The 17,380-nt window shown below is 47.7% G+C and overlaps 4 protein-coding genes across 4 annotated transcripts; 3 read left to right on the top strand and 1 right to left on the bottom strand.

Annotated features, from left to right (window-relative positions):
* Nucleotides 1–1,729: 1,729 nt before the first annotated feature.
* Nucleotides 1,730–7,401, top strand: LOC109753010 (succinate dehydrogenase [ubiquinone] flavoprotein subunit, mitochondrial). The gene is made up of 16 exons (XM_073498244.1): nt 1,730–2,020; nt 2,413–2,565; nt 4,014–4,101; nt 4,222–4,368; nt 4,463–4,603; nt 4,796–4,881; nt 4,969–5,061; nt 5,141–5,204; nt 5,351–5,494; nt 5,597–5,784; nt 5,880–6,054; nt 6,145–6,315; nt 6,478–6,547; nt 6,635–6,755; nt 6,845–6,882; nt 6,966–7,401. The coding sequence occupies exons 1-16, from the start codon at nt 1,937–1,939 to the stop codon at nt 7,066–7,068; spliced, it is 1,866 nt and encodes a 621-aa protein (XP_073354345.1). The 5' UTR covers nt 1,730–1,936; the 3' UTR covers nt 7,069–7,401.
* Nucleotides 7,402–9,576: 2,175 nt separating this feature from the next.
* On the top strand, nt 9,577–11,206 carry LOC109753019 (uncharacterized). Its single transcript, XM_020311950.4, has one exon. It carries the CDS (start codon nt 9,685–9,687, stop codon nt 10,918–10,920), a length of 1,236 nt encoding a protein of 411 aa, XP_020167539.2. The 5' UTR covers nt 9,577–9,684; the 3' UTR covers nt 10,921–11,206.
* Nucleotides 11,207–11,359: 153 nt separating this feature from the next.
* LOC109753012 (bifunctional L-3-cyanoalanine synthase/cysteine synthase C1, mitochondrial) lies at nt 11,360–14,315 on the top strand. Its single transcript, XM_020311944.3, has 5 exons — nt 11,360–13,388; nt 13,472–13,551; nt 13,638–13,689; nt 13,805–13,925; nt 14,017–14,315. Exons 1-4 carry the CDS (start codon nt 13,265–13,267, stop codon nt 13,879–13,881), a joined length of 333 nt encoding a protein of 110 aa, XP_020167533.1. The 5' UTR covers nt 11,360–13,264; the 3' UTR covers nt 13,882–13,925; nt 14,017–14,315.
* A 483-nt stretch (nt 14,316–14,798) lies between these two features.
* Nucleotides 14,799–17,094, bottom strand: LOC109753011 (uncharacterized). Its single transcript, XM_020311943.4, has 4 exons — nt 16,791–17,094; nt 16,627–16,699; nt 16,354–16,519; nt 14,799–15,230 (listed from the first exon to the last, which is right to left on the bottom strand). The coding sequence occupies exons 1-4, from the start codon at nt 16,927–16,929 to the stop codon at nt 15,111–15,113; spliced, it is 498 nt and encodes a 165-aa protein (XP_020167532.1). The 5' UTR covers nt 16,930–17,094; the 3' UTR covers nt 14,799–15,110.
* Nucleotides 17,095–17,380: the final 286 nt, after the last annotated feature.

The following is a 17,380-nucleotide window of genomic DNA, read 5'->3' as shown; positions in this document are numbered from 1 at the left end:
TTCGTGGACCCTTTGTGGGTGGAGTCCTCCGTGGACTCGCGCAGCCGTGACCCGCCATGGTTGAAGTCTCCATCAACGTGGATATACGACAGCACCATCATCGGAACCATGCCAAAAATCACCGTGTCTTCATTGCGTTTAATTTCTTCGATCCCTCCTTTACATTCATATGCAAAGTCTTTACTTTCCTCTGCTCAACTCTTAGACTTGCATGTGTAGGGTGTTACTTGACTTGGTAGAATTGCTAAAACTTGCCTACAACTAAAATTAGGAAAAAGATAAGTTTTTTTGGGCCAAGTAGTCTAATCACCCCCGTCTAGACATACTTTCGATCCTACACATTTTGCATGGATGTTCGAAGGACGTTCGTGACCGCGTTATTATGCTAATATGGTGAATTTGGCAACTGCACAATGACCTGGTTCACGGTAAGGAGGTACCCCCCATTAATATTACGGTGGAGTTCCTTGATAGCTATGTAAAATCCATCGTTCTTGCTAGGAGGTACACAATTGAGGAGATAATTAAAGGAAAGATGCTAGTTATGGAAGCAGGGTACAACCGGTGAGGATTCCAACCCCTGTTCGTCGCTGGCCGCCATCTTCGATCGATCAGATCGCGTTATCTGTTGATGGTTTATTTTCTTTGGATGATGGTGAGGCGGCTGCAGGCATGATTCTTCACTGTCACGATGGTTCCACTACTGTAGGAATGCCTAACAGTGATGGGCGCCTAAAGCCCAGCAGTGAGTTGTATGCAATGCAGGAAATATTAGAGAAGACAACCAAACATGTCCTGGAAGAAAAGAGAGAGGGTGCGGGGCGGAGATATATTTTTATCTGGGGAATTAAAGTAAGGCATGTCCCACCTCAAACGTATTCACCACTGTATTCTATATCGTATATGTGCCAAAAATGTTAATCGGCATAGATCCCAACACAAACTGTACAACTCAGATTTCCAAACCATCTGCGCTCGGGAGCCATTCCGCCGCTCCCATACAAACACTACTAATATAGTGGGTACAAATCACCATGCATGTTCCGGGGGCGGGATTTCAGGGAGCTGCGCCCGTGGGTACTCCCGAGCATTTTCCCTGCATATCTTTGCAGCACACAATAAATTATCAATGTCCTCGCAAACAAAAAACTTGGTATGAATTGATACCTCTATGGTCATGTCACCGAGATGAGTCCTTCAACAAAAATGTTACGAAGAAAAGAGAGGCGGAGACGTGTTAAATGTCGCCACACGCTCCTAGCGCCACACTCATATTTATGGATTCGTTTCTTAAAGCATAGATAGATAGATGAACTAGGAATATCCCCGCGAACAAAGAAAGAAAGATGGACAAGGAACAAACATGTGGGAATCGTATATCGTGTTCGGCCGTCGAGCCACACATCTGGCGTGCCAAATAAGCTAGGAAACCATTTGCATGCCGTCACGCACCCGCACGCCCAACCATCATAAGATATCGCATCAAACTTTTCTAGTGCTAATATGAAGCGTGGTGGCTGATTCGTCTGTGGTGTGCCACGGTTTAGCGTGGCAAATTGAGGATCCAATCCCGATTATGCGGCTTAGTTTCATAACGCGTGAACGAACTAGGAACGAATAAATGAAGCAGAGGAAAAGTCACGACAGCTGGGGGAGAGAAAGAAAAACCCCATCGCCAGCAGTGGCAGGATGGTTAAAAGCGGGGCGACCGCGAGGGCAAACCCGTCCATCCCGCAGCCGCCCGCCTACCCCTAAAAACGCACGGAAGGAAAGGGCCAAGTGGCCACCCCCACCACCCCACCCCACGCCGCGCCGCGCACCGGAGCCGCCTTCCTTCCTTCTCCCCCCCTCCCCTCCCGTGCTTCTCTCCACCCCGCCCCCGCGCCACAGCCGAACCCTACACCCGCGCGCGCGAGGGGCCGCCCCGATCTGCGAGATGTGGCGCAGCCGCGTGTCGCGGGGCCTCCGGGAGGCCAAGGCCGCCGCCGCCGCCGCGTCCAGGCGCTTCTCCACCACCTCGGTATCCCCTCGCCTCCTCCCCCCGCCCCGATTCGTCGCATCTAAGGCCTCGCCCGCTTTTTTTTTTCTTCCTTCGCTCTTCTGGTGACGTAATGCCTTGATCCGAGGTCGCGGTGATGGCGATGCCCCCCCTCGTCGTGTTTGAAGTATTGTTTTATTTATTAAAAAATGGATAGATAGTATCTGGGGATAGTTTGGTGACGGTATCGTCTAGTTCGACGACTGGAGCAGGATTTAGCGTCGTGCCTGTGGGTCGAATCGCAGCACACGCTCCCAGATCAGACGCTGCTTGATTTTGCTTTTTTTCGATTCTGCAATTTGTGTGTGGTGAGATTGCGATGGAAATTTAACGCGTCTCGTTCTGATTGGAGCGTATGGTGCCTGTAATTGCAGTCCTACACGGTGGTGGATCACACCTACGATGCGGTCGTGGTTGGCGCTGGAGGCGCGGGGCTCAGGGCCGCGATTGGGCTCTCGGAGCATGGGTTCAACACCGCCTGCATCACCAAGCTCTTCCCCACGCGGTCACATACCGTGGCAGCGCAGGTAATTGACAGCCTGCTTTTCTATCACCTGTGTTATTTTTATCAGACTGCTGCTGTATTCTGTGTGTCATGCAAGCTGCAAACTACTAGAATATTTTCTTTATCAGATTACCTGTTTAGCTTCCATGGAGCTTCAGTTAGATTTGCTGATGCTGCCACTAGATTTATTCATGCGAATACATTTGCAAAACAGAAAATAGCAATTGCGTGTTGTGCATGGGCTTATTGGTCGGTCGGTCACTTTGGGGGTATACGCTAGTACTCTGTTTTGAGTGAATGTTATGGTTTTTGTACGTACCATGCTTTTTTAGGGTACACTCAGTGTTTATTAGCATTGAGTTAGATAGTAGACCTGAGAGGAGAAATAAATCGAGAGGAACACCTATCTTTCTTTTGTGGGTCTTTATTTTGCTGGAAAGGTCATTGTACTTCCAAGACCAGTACACGGGTTAGTTGTGATGGATAATGAAGTATCCATTGTCCCACTAGAAGTTCTCTTTGTCTATGAAATACTGTATTTGCATTGCACATATTTTTAGGTGGTGTAGCTGTAGCAGCATGCTTAGAAGAAAGATTAGCTCGACCTTGAACTATAAATTGCATCAATCTATATGCTACTTCCATGGAGGCATCACTTGTACATTCAGAATTTCTCACACAAGCAAGTGTGTTACGGAATTGGAATCAATTGGAAACAACACTTGCATGCCTAGTAGTTAAACCTCGATACGATCATTTGACACAAAGTTTGACCAATTAAAATCTGGATTTGGTTGAAGACTTGAATTGTGCACAATAGTATTTGTACCACTTTGAGGTTGTTATTCTCTGTTTTGGAATCAGTTTGGGAATACCATGTTTTTTTTACTATGTTATTCTCTGTTTTGGAAATATATCCAGTTTGGGAATTCCATGTTTTCTCTTACTGACCTTTCCTGCTAGAATGAAGTCATGAGTCTGTCCGCAATTTACTAGTATTAAAGTATATTCAGAAGTTGAGACATTGGACTTGGGACAACTGTGGTATTTGCCTGATTATTACCCTTCTAGTATAACTTAAGACCGATGCCACATTGCCACATGAAGTTTGTTAATTGGATGATCATCTGTAAACTTTGTGCATTCTTATATTTTCTGTCCAGCAATTTAGTTTATTTTGTCTATCCATTTTTCATTATATTGCTAATTAAAATTATCTTTTTTTTGAGGGAGCTAATTAAAATTATCTGTAGTCTGTACTTTTGATTTTTCTATCATTCTCACTACCAAGGGATCGATATATGAACTCACTGAAGCATGTGGGCAAATTTGTATTAGTCTTGTAGGAGTGCTAAAAGATTAAGGGCTTTGCTGTATGTCTCTAGATGATGATTTACAGTTCTGCACTGTTGCCTTCTGGAGAATGCTCTACGTGTTTTTGTTCTTTGCTATTAACACCTATGAGTGCAGGGAGGTATAAACGCTGCTCTTGGAAACATGAGTGAAGATGACTGGAGGTGGCATATGTATGATACAGTCAAGGGAAGTGATTGGCTCGGTAAGTTTACACGGAGAAGCAGTTTAAGAAATGCATGACAATGTTTGAACAACATAACTTTTTTTTTTCTTTGACCCCTTGACTTTGAAGCTCTGACATGATATTCTTATTCATCTCCAGGTGACCAAGATGCTATCCAGTATATGTGTAGAGAAGCACCAAAGGCTGTTATAGAGCTTGAGAACTATGGATTACCATTTTCCAGAACTGAAGATGGAAAAATTTATCAACGCGCTTTTGGAGGCCAAAGCTTAGATTTTGGAAAAGGTAATCTGCCTTCCATCATCAATCTGAGGTTGCAAACAGGCAGCTGTCACATATTTTCTTATATCTGTGCTTAATGTGTCTATTTAATCTTCAGGTGGTCAGGCCTATCGATGTGCATGCGCTGCTGACAGAACAGGGCATGCTATGCTACACACACTTTATGGGCAGGCGATGAAGCACAATACTCAGTTTTTTGTTGAATATTTTGCGCTGGACCTTATCATGGACAAAGAAGGTACATATTTGTTTGTCGTGTTCTGGTACCATCCAAGACCCAGGATATGTATCCCTCTACTAGATTTGCCTACTTTCATGTGGTAGTAATTTAATGTAGACATACTGAAGAAAAATAGTCTTTGATTGTTGCCTTTAGGACTCTGCACCGCATGTTTAGGACTCTGCTGATTAATGCATACTTATTTTCCAGGCACCTGCCAGGGGGTAATTGCACTAAACATGGAGGATGGTACCCTTCATCGTTTCCGTTCAACAAATACTATTTTAGCAACAGGAGTAAGAATCTCTCTGTCTTAACTACTAACTGGTCATTTTCAGTTTACTGCCTGTCTTATCCCTGTCTTGTTTTTTTTTTCTTAACAGGGTTATGGCAGAGCTTACTTCTCTGCTACTTCAGCTCACACATGTACTGGTGATGGCAATGCTATGGTTGCACGTGCTGGGTTACCCCTTCAGGTCAGTCTTCTGAACTAAATCTAACTGATTTAGCTACTTCTCAAGATGATATGGTTATATGTATCTGTTGAATTTGCAGGATCTTGAGTTTGTGCAGTTCCATCCTACAGGCATTTACGGTGCTGGATGCCTTATAACTGAAGGTTTTACATAACTAAAACTTTTTTATCCTACTGTAATCACATGTGTATTAACTCTAGCTTTTGCATGGCACATTTCTCCAGTCAGCATTGAAATATCAGGCAATCAACCAAATTTCTTACATTACTATGCCATCATTCATTTTCAGGTTCCCGGGGCGAAGGTGGTATTCTTAGGAACAGCGAAGGTGAGAGGTTCATGGAACGATATGCCCCTACCGCTAAAGATCTTGCATCTCGTGATGTTGTTTCAAGATCTATGACTATGGAAATTAGAGAAGGACGTGGTGTAGGTATGTTTCAGTTCTCTTGTTTTATGCGATTATGCTTTAGGCGGTGGTCTGGTGTTGTTGGTTGTTCTCACATCACTTACTGTTTCTATCCTTTAACCTCAGGACCAATGAAGGACCATCTCTACCTGCACCTTAATCATCTTCCTCCAGAAGTTCTGAAGGAAAGGCTTCCTGGTATATCTGAGACTGCTGCTATTTTTGCTGGTGTTGATGTCACCAAAGAGCCTATTCCTGTTTTGCCGACTGTGCATTATAATATGGGCGGTATCCCTACAAATTATCATGGGCAGGTATGCTTTGAGTATGCAGTATGGCTGCTATTATGGAACTCTCTTATAATTATATGCCTATGTTGTAACCAATGTCCTGCTGGTTCGCACATTAGGTGGTGGATATCAAGGGTGATAACCCAGACACAATTATTCCTGGTCTGATGGCTGCTGGGGAGGCAGCTTGTGCATCTGTTCATGGTGCAAACCGTCTTGGTGCAAATTCACTTCTTGACATTGTTGTATTTGGGAGGGCTTGTGCAAATAGGGTTGCTGAGATTTCCAAGCCAGGCAAGTTCATGTCTTGTTGACTGGTATTTTGTTTGTTGTTTTACTACTCTTAGCTTATTCTCGTTCCATGGTACACCATATTTATTATAGGAGGGACACAGAAACCTCTTGAAAAAGACGCAGGGGAGAAGACCATCGCTTGGTTGGACAAGCTGAGAAATGCTAATGGATCACTGCCAACTTCGAAGATCCGCCTCAACATGCAACGTATTATGCAAAATAATGCTGCAGTTTTCCGCACACAGGAAACTCTAACAGAAGGTATGCATGCATATTATTTGTATTGTTGTTCACTGTAAATTATCTTGAGGCCATCTGGCAGCAGGGGGTGAACATGTTAGATTAATACAGTATAAACTCCAGTAGCAAAGTATATGAAAGGTTGTATAATGATGACTTTTCACTGGTCTTTGAACTTGTCAGGTTGCGAGCTGATTAGTGAAGCACAGAAAAGTTTCCATGATGTCAAGCTCAGTGACAGAAGTCTCATATGGTAAGTCTCTCATTAAATGGTGTTATGTTCAGCTTATTTTCTGTGTTTCTACTAATTGGGCATAATAATTGTCATTGGTTTCTGCAGGAATTCGGATTTGATAGAGACCATAGAATTAGAAAACCTGCTAATAAATGCATGCATAACCATGCATTCAGCTGAGGCTCGCCAAGAGAGCAGAGGAGCTCATGCTCGTGAAGATTTCAAGGTTTGCTGCTCGTCTCATTACTAAAGCTCTCTTGTGTGTGCACCACATGTTTCCTTTTCGTAACATTGCATTCCTCTTTTTCATCACAGACAAGAGATGACGACAAGTGGATGAAGCACTCGCTAGGGTTAGTGTCTTCTCTTTAGTAGTTCTGTTGTCGAATGAATGCACCATTTCATATATCAAGAATCTGACAGTATCTTTATGTAGGTACTGGGAGGATGAAAAGGTTAGACTAGAATACAGGCCAGTTCACATGAACACCTTGGATGATGAAGTCGAGACTTTCCCGCCGAAGGCACGTGTTTACTAATCCGGACAAGGCTGTCGACGTTTCGGTTGTTTGATAAGGGTATAGCTCACAGCTCGGTGTCTTCCGAGTAGAAATAAATTTGCAGGGGCCCTCCATTCTCCCAAAGCTTCAGAACTGTAATATAATCGGGAATCGCCAATATACTTTCCCTGACCAGTGTAAACTTGTTGAAAGCTTCTGATGATTCTATTTTGGTCCTGTATCACCCCTTTGGTTGGTAGGAATAAAGACGCATACCAAGTTTTGAAGGTGTTTGAATCTGTAAATAACCTTTGGCGTGAGCTGTGAACACAATGGTTCTTTTGTCTATTGTGGCTTCTATTAAGCTTTAAACTGCTGCTTTCTTTTTTTGTCCTAGACGCACCAAATGCACGGCCATGTGTTTTTCCTGTTACCTTTTGTAATTCGCACTCGTCACATTTGTAGGTGTTTGTATCAGGGCTTCATGTAAATCCAGTTATTACAGTTTCTGGTAACGTGATTTGGAGCTGGATCTATCTCTTCCAACTTCTGATTGTTGGTGCATTGCTGCAGATTCGTTCAACTTTATGCGAGCGGCACACATTGCATTGTGGAATGAGAATATTAGGTGTAAAAGCAATTGGTTGCAACAGTTCGACTTCTCCACGGGAAGCTACCTCTTAGAGCATCTCCAGCCGTTTGGCCGAAAAAGCGCCGCTTGGGGCTGAACCGGCGTTAATTTTGGCGTGGGGGCGAACGTGTTCCCAGTTGCCGCTCTCAAATCGGCACAAACTCGGCGAATCATGCAAATTTGTAAAAAAAACAAAAAATATGATTTAAAAACAACTACGCCTAGCCCTACTACGCCGCTGCTGTTGCCTGCCTTCTACATGCTGAGGAGCCGGTAGAACCGGGTGTAGTCGCCGCCGCCGTCCTTGCTGCACCCCTGACCAGGGTCACCAACGCGCGGGGGGGTTGGACGATGATGCCGCCCTTGTCGCGTCCGCGACGCCGAGCTTTAATCTCCTCGTAGGCCCGGCGCTGGCGCTCCACCTGCTCGCGGACGTAATCCGCCTTCGCCCACTTGAGGGCGGTCTCGTCGGCGGCGGCCATGTCCTCGTGCTCCTTCTTCACGGGGAGCAACCCCGGCTCGGTCTTCGGCCGGACGAGGCGGAAGGAACGAGGGGAGGGGCGGCCGCCCTCGTTCACAGCATGTGGCTGTCGGCGGCATGCTCGTTCCGCTGCGCCTCGTCCTCGCGCAGATGGTGTCGGCCGAAGCGGTTCGCCGCCCGCGGCGTCGCCTGGGTAACGCTCGATCATTGCTCGTCGGCGGGGGAAGAGTGGGAGAGAGGGGCTTCAGTGGCAAGATGGGCGCGAGAGGTGGCGAGTTGTGGCGAGAGTGGCGACTGTGGCGTTCACCGGCAGGGAGGTCGGCTTTTATAGCCGAAGTTGGGCGGTGAGAAGCCGCCCGCCGGGTGCCGCGTGGCGGGAGCGGGCGAAACGCGCGTCGCGTCGCCTTCACCGCGCCACCCGTGAGGCATCAATGAAAGGCCGACCGGCGCGGCAGCCTTGGCATTGATTCCTGCGGGAACCGAGGCGATGAGGACGACGAAGGCGGCGAGTTGCTGACTCGGCGGGCCCATTCCCGTTCGCTCCAAAATCTGTTTCCCCCCAGCGCGCCGGGTTCGGCCTGGGTCCGCCGGAGCCAAAATCGGCCAGAGCCGGCGAAAATTGCGTTTCTAGGGACACGACTGAGCCAAATTTTCGACGCCGACGACAAAAAAAGGCCTCGAGGGGGGATGCTCTTATATTTTGCACTAGGATAACAAAAAAGAAAAAAAGTTGTCACTATGTCCAGCCGACAAGCATCTAAACTTGGAACTGGGGAACTTTGTGTAGCTGAACGAGTAATAAATATCTTGCTTCTCAAAACTAGCAATAAAAATAAATTCATCTGTTGCAACCTTCAACCATGAAATCCAGTCTGTAGTAAGAAGCCAAATGCACATCTGCAAAGTACTCGGCCTTACGGATAAGGAATTTTCATCCAGCCATGAAAGGGCCGTGACCATTCTGAATTCAAGCCGTACAAGTGCTTGATGCTCAACAGTATTTAGTTTCAAAAGAGCAGCTGGGAACAATATGCTTCAAATGTTCCATTTTTTTTCTATTTTTTACAAAAAGTACTAGCACCTCTACGAATTTTCCTAGGTTTTGGTTACTTTCTGGCCCAAGTTCCGTGATGCAGCAGGAGGAGGGGTCCGTGATGCAGCAGGGAAGCGCCGGGACGTCAACTCCGGTGATCTGCACGCCATTCTTTGTCCTTTTTTAAAATAGGAAAAAAAGGTCAGTTCGCTTTGGTGATCCGCCACACATACGCACACAGAAAGAAAGAGAGAGAAAAAAAAAGTCGTCACTCTAACAAACCGGCTCGCAGGCCTTGCACGTGGCAGGAGTGGGTGACGTGACGTACCTGACCTAGCCCGGCACGGACGGACGGCCCTAAACTTGGGCCCGCGCCGCCGCTCACTCACTCCAAAGTAACCCCCCTCCCCTCCTCTCCTCTCCACCACACCCTCAGAAAAAAAAAGGTCAATTCATTCACTCACTGCGCTAACCCCGCTCCTCCTCCTCCTCCTCCCCGATCCACCCCCCATGGACCCCGACGCCGCTCCCCCTCCCCCCTTCCCCCCCGGATCCGCCTCCGCCGACGCCGACTGCGACGCCACCCTCCCGGTCGACCTCCTCCTCGAGATCGCGGCGCGCTCCGACGCCGTCTCCGTCGTGCGCTGCGCGGCGGCCGCCAAGCCGCTGCGCCGCGCCATCCTCGACCGGGGCTTCCGCCGCCTCCTCGCGCAGCGCGCCACCGCCACCTCCGGCTACGACCCGTCCCTGCTCCGCGGCGTCTCCTACAAGATCGAGGACAGCGACGCCGACCGCCCGGCACGCGTCCTGCAGGCCGTGCCCCCCGACGAGCCCTCCGTGCTCCGCTTCAACGAGAGCCTCGCCTTCGAGCCCGTCGCCTCCCGCGACGGCCTCGTCGTGCTCCGCCGCCTCCGCCCCCGGCCCCTCTTCGGCCAGTCCATCGAGGAGGGGCCCCCCGGCAGCGTCCTCCGCGTCTGCCACAGCTTCACCGGCGCCGTCTCCGTCCTCCCCTCCGTCTCCATCCGCGATTACCGCAAGCACGCGCTGCTCTCCGTCGACGACAACGGCCGCGCCTACGAGCTGCTCGTCGCCGACGAGCGCCTGCGCATCCAGATTTACTCCTCGCGCGAGGGCCGCTGGGGCCCCGTCCGCGCCGCGCTCCCCCGCCGCCAGTCCAGGCCGTTCCATGACTCCTACCCCCTCGTCATCGGCCGCACCGTCCACTGGCTCTGCAACCCGGAGCCGCTGCCGCCCGGCCGCCACCTGTCCGGCCCGGAGCCGTACATCGTCGCCGTGGACGTCGACACCATGGAGGCCACCGTGATCGATCTGCCGCGGGGCTGCACCAGCAGAATGACGGCCTCTATGAGCCACCGGGGCCTCCTCCTGGCCGCTTCCGTGGACGGGAGGCTCAAGGTTGTGGTCTCGGAGACCCAGGTTATATCAATGTGGACCATGTTACCACCCGTCGAGGGCGAGCCGAGCTCGCCGCCGAGATGGATCCGGCAGGTGCTGATAGACAAGCAGGACTGGGGCGTGCACAGCTCAGTTCAGTTCGAGGGGTTCGGGCTCAGGAGTGGCACTGTCATCCTATATGTCGGCAGAGTTGGGCTCATTCGGCTCAACCTTGCCACAAAAGAGGCGGTCATCGTCTACCACCGCAGCGATACGGCCTACATCTCGCAGGTTTGCCTGCACGAGATGGATTTGTCCTCTCTGCTGCAGACCATGAAGCCTCTGAGCTAGCTGCTTGTTATGGATCAGTTTTGGGAATGTTCTTCAGTCCACTTCTTGTTCTACTGCTTTGTTTGCTTAGAGCAGCTGTTTTAGCTCTAAGCAGTCGTGCTCCTTGGCCAATACTAGTTGTAAAAGGAATCGAGTCACTCCTAAGTTTGTTAAGTCTTGTCATTTCTCTCGTTATGCTGTTAGTGTTTGCCGGCAATCTGTCGTTCATCCTGTAAAATAACGGATTGTATGGTTCATTATGTACTTTAGCCAGTTCTCAAAGGTGAAATAAAATCTGTTTGCCTTATTGATTCGATGCCCACTCCGCCACTACAGCCTTGGCTGCTAGAATTTGCGCGGGAAAGTATATGTGCTACTGAAGCTGATGGTGCTCCCATCGAAATTATCAATGCTGAAATTTCCAGTATGACCCACAAAGATGTCCGGTTCATCGTAGAAGCAAGAGGTTAGCTACTGAGCTCAATATGTTCTTTCAATCTGATTGTATTCTCACTGCTGAACTCACATGGTCTGACAAATCGTGTTTTTCATGGTACATTTTTTATCATTTTTGTTAGTGTACTGATCATTAGAGTTTTGCACAAAAGAATTCCTGTTCCATTCAGTTGAAGTTATTGTTGAAATTGCCATTTACCTGCTGCATGCAGAAACTAGGGGGAACGATTAAATTCCAGTTGTGATATTTCTGTGACATTATAGTTTCTGCATATATCAAATTTATCTATACTTTTAAAAATACAGAATTACATCACTATGTTTTGAGTTCCAGTTCCAGTTAGTGGCACTATTTCTTGAGAACCATTTACTTCTAGTTGCAAGGAAATAAAACAGATGGTGGTGTGCACTTCTTTTTATTTTGTACTAGTATAGCTGAATTAATTCTACAAACAGTTGAAATGTTAAATACATAATGCAATGTATAATATTTTCGGAGAAACTTACATGATATGAGCTCTTCAAGTGCACTGGCTCATCAGTCTTGAATGTTCATGTTATCATGCACTAGAAATGGTTGAAGTTACAGACACGTGTTTGCTAAATTACGGACTGTCTAGTCCTTGTACAGTTCGGAAAGTGTGCAGCAGGCAGTTAACTCAGGAACCATGAGGAGCATGTTGCCACTTGCAATTACCTGTAGATAAATATGTTGGCATGGTGCACACTAAAGCTTTCAGTGCTAATTTTCCATCCAGTATTGTTTTGTGCAAACTTTAGTGTTTGTAGCAAACTAGCATTTGTCCAATTTGTTGCAAATGTGATTTTGAGAATTGCAGAACATTTGTTGCTGCTAGGCGAACATTGACATAAGAAACAACTGCTATCTGGCACCTATTGCCATTTGGCTGATGTCTGGTGTTTCTCTTGAGCAGTTGGGCATAGGGGCAGACACATTTTGTGGAGGTAAACAGCTTGCTCCTCTGATTAACCACCAGCAAGTGATACCAATCTTCATAACCATCTATATCTGGCAAATTATGCCTTTCTGAACAAATCATTTTTCTACAGAACAAGTCTTATTTGCTCTACCTGCGAATATCTTGTAATGGGAGTATCATGCATGCCAACTAGGCAATTTTGATGATACTAACATAAGATATTATGCACTACGGATGTAGTATCATATGCATGATACTAGTATATGATACTCGCCATTACGACCAGCCTTAGAGGTTTGGGAGGTTCAGCTTCTGTCACGCCGCCACCTGCTGGATTCGAGCTTCCATCTCCCCAGGCCACCGGCGTGCCCGACGACGTGCTCCTCGCACTGCAGCCATGCCAGCCAAGCGTGCATGCCCGGTCTCGGATGGCCTGTGCGTCCAAGCGTGCGACGAAGGAGGCCCGCGTGGTGCTCCAACCGGAGAAATACCTTCTCCGATGTGTGTGCACCACATTAATTTGGACTCGCTGCTCCGGGCTATGAAGCCATTTCCGTTAACTAGCTGCTTCTTAGTGACTACTCCTTCCGTCCCAAAATTCTTGTCTTAGATTTGTCTAAATACGGATGTATCAAGTCACATTTTAGTATTAGATACATCCGTATCTAGACAAATCTAAGACAAGAATTTTGGGGCGGAGGGAGTATTTATTATGTAATCCCTGATTGTATTACGCAGATGATTATCCTTTAATTAATAAAGTCGAGAGCAATACGCAGATGAGGAGCCAAGTACCTCCAGGTGAGGTACTTGGCTCCTCCTTGGCAAGTCAAGAGCAATATGCAGATGATGAGGAGCCAAGTACCTCATCTGATCAATAAAGTCAAGTGGCCAATCCCTCGTATTTCCCTTGAATATGAGACCACCGGCCCCGGAGATATGGGCTTGGGCAGGTTGACATCTTCGTCATGGGGATCGGCAGTGGTGGTACTGTCACCGGCGTCGGCAAGTACCCCAAGGAGAAGAACCCCAATGCGAAGATCTATGGAGTTGAACCTGGCAAAGCAAATATTCTGAATGGTGGCAAGCCAGGTAGCCTATCGGGCTTTCTGTAAATGATGCAGTCTTCTTCTTTTAGTTTCTATGCTCATGCTGCTAACTGAACCTATCTGCAGGGCTTCACCAAATAACTGGAAATGGAGTGGGATTCAAGCCAGACATTTTGGACATGGACATAATGGAGAAGGTTCTTGAGGCAAGGAATCAAATCAAACTGGAGTTATCTTCTTTTCATAGAATAGATTCTGTAGTCCTTACTGAATCCACGCATGTAATTGACAGGTGAAAGGTGAGGATGCCGTCAAGATGGCGCTGCAAGAGGGCCTGCCTGCTGGTAAGCTACAAAAACAAATTTACTGCTCCCTTGCAAAAGAAAATGTATGGTTAGGAAGAATTAAGATGAAGAACAGGCTCCTGATGCGATTATTGGCTAATGTTAAACTCCACAGATTACATTGAAGTGTTGCTGAACTTGTGGAATTTTCGCATGTGGGGATATCATCAATTGCCAACACGGTGGCAGTGATTGAACTTGCAAAGAGGCCCGAAAACAATGGGAAGCTCGTCGTGGTACGACATTACGTACCCATATCTATGAAATTCATACGAAAATATGTTAAAGATGGAGAAGTTTCAGAAACTGACTCACCTGTTGTTTCAGACTGTTTCATCCGAGTGCGGGAGAGCGATACTCTTATCGTCGGCGCTGTTTGAGGGTCTGAGGAAGGAGGCTGAGGCTATGCAGCGAGCGCCAGTGGGCTAACTTGGAGCTATATAACGCATACAGAATAAATCCACTGGCTACCATGTTGGGCAAGTGTAGTTGTACCTCATTTGCAATTCTTCAGTTTGTTCCTTCATTCATGTGGACCACGTGTAAGCAAAAGTTGAAATGGTTGGAAAAGAAGGACTGTACTTCTCTGGCGATCTATATGATGTACATGTGTTGAGTTGTGGGGATCATGGGTCAAGTGATACTATGTGCATCGATTTTTGCCAATGTAGAACAACCTTTGTTCTGTCAGTGTGCCCGGCGCCGACGTGGCTTCTCGGGCCGCCTCAGCAGGTGATCAACTGGGTCACGTCGTACTTGGGGTTGCGCCGGCGAGCCCGCTTTGCTGGTGCGTCTTCAACCGCGTGAACAGGCCCGTCTTTCTGATCCCGACGTTCATTGCCTCTTCTTCTTCCTGTGTGCAGAGGCAGATACATCGGCGGCGATCGACGGCGAGGAGGGGAGCGGAGGAGCACCCAGAAAATTTGAACAGAGGGAGAAAGAGGGTGTGTGGGTTTCAGAGAAAGCAGAGGGTGTTACGCCACCTGCACATATGGACGTACCAAATCCAGCCAAAGTTTCAAATTCTAGAGGATTTTGGCGACATATATATACGGTGCCGCTCTCCTCAAACGAGCGCAGCTAAAAATTCAAACAATATATATGACATCTTTTCTTTTCGTATCAACTATACATTATTATTCATTCAGTAAAAAATATTGCGGCTACACGTCAATGCATCATCACCATCCACCCAAATTTTGCCTGCAGCTACTACCTAGCCTAGCAGGCTCCTCCTACCAAAGCCTGCTTCCCCTTCCCTTGTACAGCCGATAGGCAATGTTACACAAGAAGAAACTCTCTATTGCTCTGCTACATCTGGAACGCGCAATGTCTGTTCATGTTGCATTTGTTATTACATGATGAATCAATCTCCTGCGAGAACCAACAAAACTGCGGGACAAAGGGGCCGCCGAGGGAGGCTAGAGATTGCGCTGTGGCATGACCCTTCCTTCCGACGGCACCCTCTTGTCGACACGGCCCATCTTGCTAGGCGGCCACACCACGTGCGTCACCCTCCCCTGCACCAGACCGAGCGGCACCTGCAAACAACACAAGAATCAACATCTTCATCGTTGCCAGGACTATGCAAGGTTGATTGCATGGAGAAAAAATCTCAGATAGGGAACGGTCAGGAGGGCACTGGTATATGCTGATTATAGGCGTCTCCGCGTCCTAGTTAGGTGGGTCTCATATAGCGGAATCAGCAAAAAATTCCTTAAGGTGGATTATGGAACGATAGATCATGTTAGTCAAGAATTACAACTCCTGTGCACAAACGAGGGGCTTCAATAACATGATCCGTGCAAGCAATAAACTCTCCATCTACTGATATCAATAGGCACAGATATGTTTTCGGCAACTGAAACTATCAATCGTTTTCCTGATTTTTGAAGATCAGCGACAAAAGCAATTTGCCCTAGCATGCAAACCAGCATTCTGGATTTGAATGAATTTCAAACTGCGGGTGGACTGTAGTTCATCAACAGTGACATTAACCAAATGAACATGATGCCATAGCAGTATCAAAAATAGCACCAAGAAAAGTGCAAGCCCCCTCCCACTGCTTAGCTCGATTAGGCGCTTATTTAATGGAGCTAAGAAATATGGGTTTAATTTAGTACAATACAAACTGCAGCTAGATCAAACCAGAAGATATAAACAGAGTAATACAATGATGCATATATAACAGGTAAGGTGGCAGTGCAAGATAGGAACACTCGAGTTTCATCTTTAGGTTGCTTTCATGTTTAAGACCTGAAGTGTAATGGATGTTATGTTATTTGGGTTTCACAGAAATAAACTGGGTCGACGCTTAAGCCCCTTTCATCCAAAACCGAGAGGGATTCGACCTGTTGGTGTCAACTGCTAAGTAATTAAGCTACAAGTAGATGGGGCAGTTTCCATCTTCTAACAAACCCGGGTGAGGAGTTGGGTTACACGTTTTTCTGACCAGCATCAGTCACAAACACAAACCGCGATTAAGCTAGCAGCAGCAGCACTGGTCTGGTAGCACCACACATTGCAAGGAATCGCTTTTGCATGGACTTGAAAATCATGAACACCGCGTATTGTGGGTGATACTTGATTGCAGTTTTGTCTATCAAGATGACGCGAAAGAATTAGGTGAAAATTTCCAAGGGAGCGGTAGAATTTGTTTCTTACAGGGCCGTAGGCTCTCGAGTCCCGGCTGACGCTGCCGTTGTCCCCTTCGACCCAGCAGTGGCCCTCCGGTATCTTCCGGACCTCCTCCTTCTCCGGGAGGCTGACCCAGTCGCCGGGCAGCCCAATCAGCCTCTTGATCGTCTTCCTCTGGTGGTCCACCGGCGACCTGCACACACACACAAATACAGCAGCAACCATCAAGATTCAGTATCGAAAGCATCTGGATTCAGGAAGCGCCCAGGCAACCCGGACGGGAATCGACGGGTTTCTTACGCCAAGATGACGACCTCGCCGCGGGAGTAGTCGTAGAGGGGGCTCCGCTTCACCAGCGCGTACTCGCGTCCATCTGGTCACTCCGGCGTGCGGCGGTCAGAAATCGGCGAGGAGTCCGGTCCGGTGGTGGGCTGTGTCTTGTGTGTGTGGACGGGGGGGATTACCTGTGGTGCCCTCGAAGGTGGGGCGCATGGAGCCGCCGTGGACGGGGGCGAACGAGAAGTAGCGGTCGGAGATGGTGAGGCCGATGAGGTAGCCGCCGATGCAGGCCTTCGCGACCGGCCTGAGCGCCGCCCACGCCATGCCCGGAGCTCGCCCTCCCCGCACACGCCGCTGAGACGCGACTGCTCGCCGTCAAGAGTGAGGAGGCGACGGCGACGGCGGCGGCGGGGTCAGGGCCGGAGCGGCGTGGAGTACGGGGAGTAGTAAGTATTCTGCAGCAAGGAAAAATTCTTGTCTTTTCCTTTTCCTTTTTTTCCTTTATTTATTTACCAAGTTTTTTTTTGAGGAATATTTACCAAGTTTCTTACAACTGTTTCGTGTAGAACAATTTGTTTTTTAAGCGGCACAGGCTTTATCACCTTTTTACATTTTCCTAATAATATAATAAGTAATTTATAAAACTGAAAAGAAACAAATAAAACATTATTATTGTCCGATAATGTGCATTTTACTATTTTTTTCAAATATTTACAAAAGGTTCACCGGAAATATAAAGCATCCCAAACATAATAAATATTACATTGAGAGCTAT

Source organism: Aegilops tauschii, chromosome 5 (genome assembly GCF_002575655.3).
Source record: "Aegilops tauschii subsp. strangulata cultivar AL8/78 chromosome 5, Aet v6.0, whole genome shotgun sequence".
In the NCBI taxonomy this organism is placed as follows: Eukaryota; Viridiplantae; Streptophyta; class Magnoliopsida; order Poales; family Poaceae; genus Aegilops; species Aegilops tauschii.
Note: the sequence above shows the minus strand (reverse complement) of the source record. Positions and strands in the feature narration are given on the sequence as shown.

Bases quoted from the DNA above. Each gene is read 5' to 3' on its own strand.
- LOC109753010 (XM_073498244.1), top strand. From the start codon at position 1,937: ATGTGGCGCAGCCGCGTGTCGCGGGGCCTCCGGGAGGCCAAGGCCGCC. The intron at 4,604-4,795 runs GTACATATTTGT...CTTATTTTCCAG, and splicing joins CCTTATCATGGACAAAGAAG to GCACCTGCCAGGGGGTAATT. The intron at 6,055-6,144 runs GCAAGTTCATGT...TATTTATTATAG, and splicing joins TGCTGAGATTTCCAAGCCAG to GAGGGACACAGAAACCTCTT.
- LOC109753019 (XM_020311950.4), top strand. From the start codon at position 9,685: ATGGACCCCGACGCCGCTCCCCCTCCCCCCTTCCCCCCCGGATCCGCC.
- LOC109753011 (XM_020311943.4), bottom strand. From the start codon at position 16,929: ATGGCGTGGGCGGCGCTCAGGCCGGTCGCGAAGGCCTGCATCGGCGGC. The intron at 16,700-16,790 runs GTAATCCCCCCC...CGGAGTGACCAG, and splicing joins CACCTTCGAGGGCACCACAG to ATGGACGCGAGTACGCGCTG. The intron at 16,520-16,626 runs GTAAGAAACCCG...GTGTGTGTGCAG, and splicing joins GGCGAGGTCGTCATCTTGGC to GTCGCCGGTGGACCACCAGA.
- LOC109753012 (XM_020311944.3), top strand. From the start codon at position 13,265: ATGGGGATCGGCAGTGGTGGTACTGTCACCGGCGTCGGCAAGTACCCC. The intron at 13,389-13,471 runs GTAGCCTATCGG...ACCTATCTGCAG, and splicing joins TCTGAATGGTGGCAAGCCAG to GGCTTCACCAAATAACTGGA. The intron at 13,690-13,804 runs GTAAGCTACAAA...TAAACTCCACAG, and splicing joins GCAAGAGGGCCTGCCTGCTG to ATTACATTGAAGTGTTGCTG.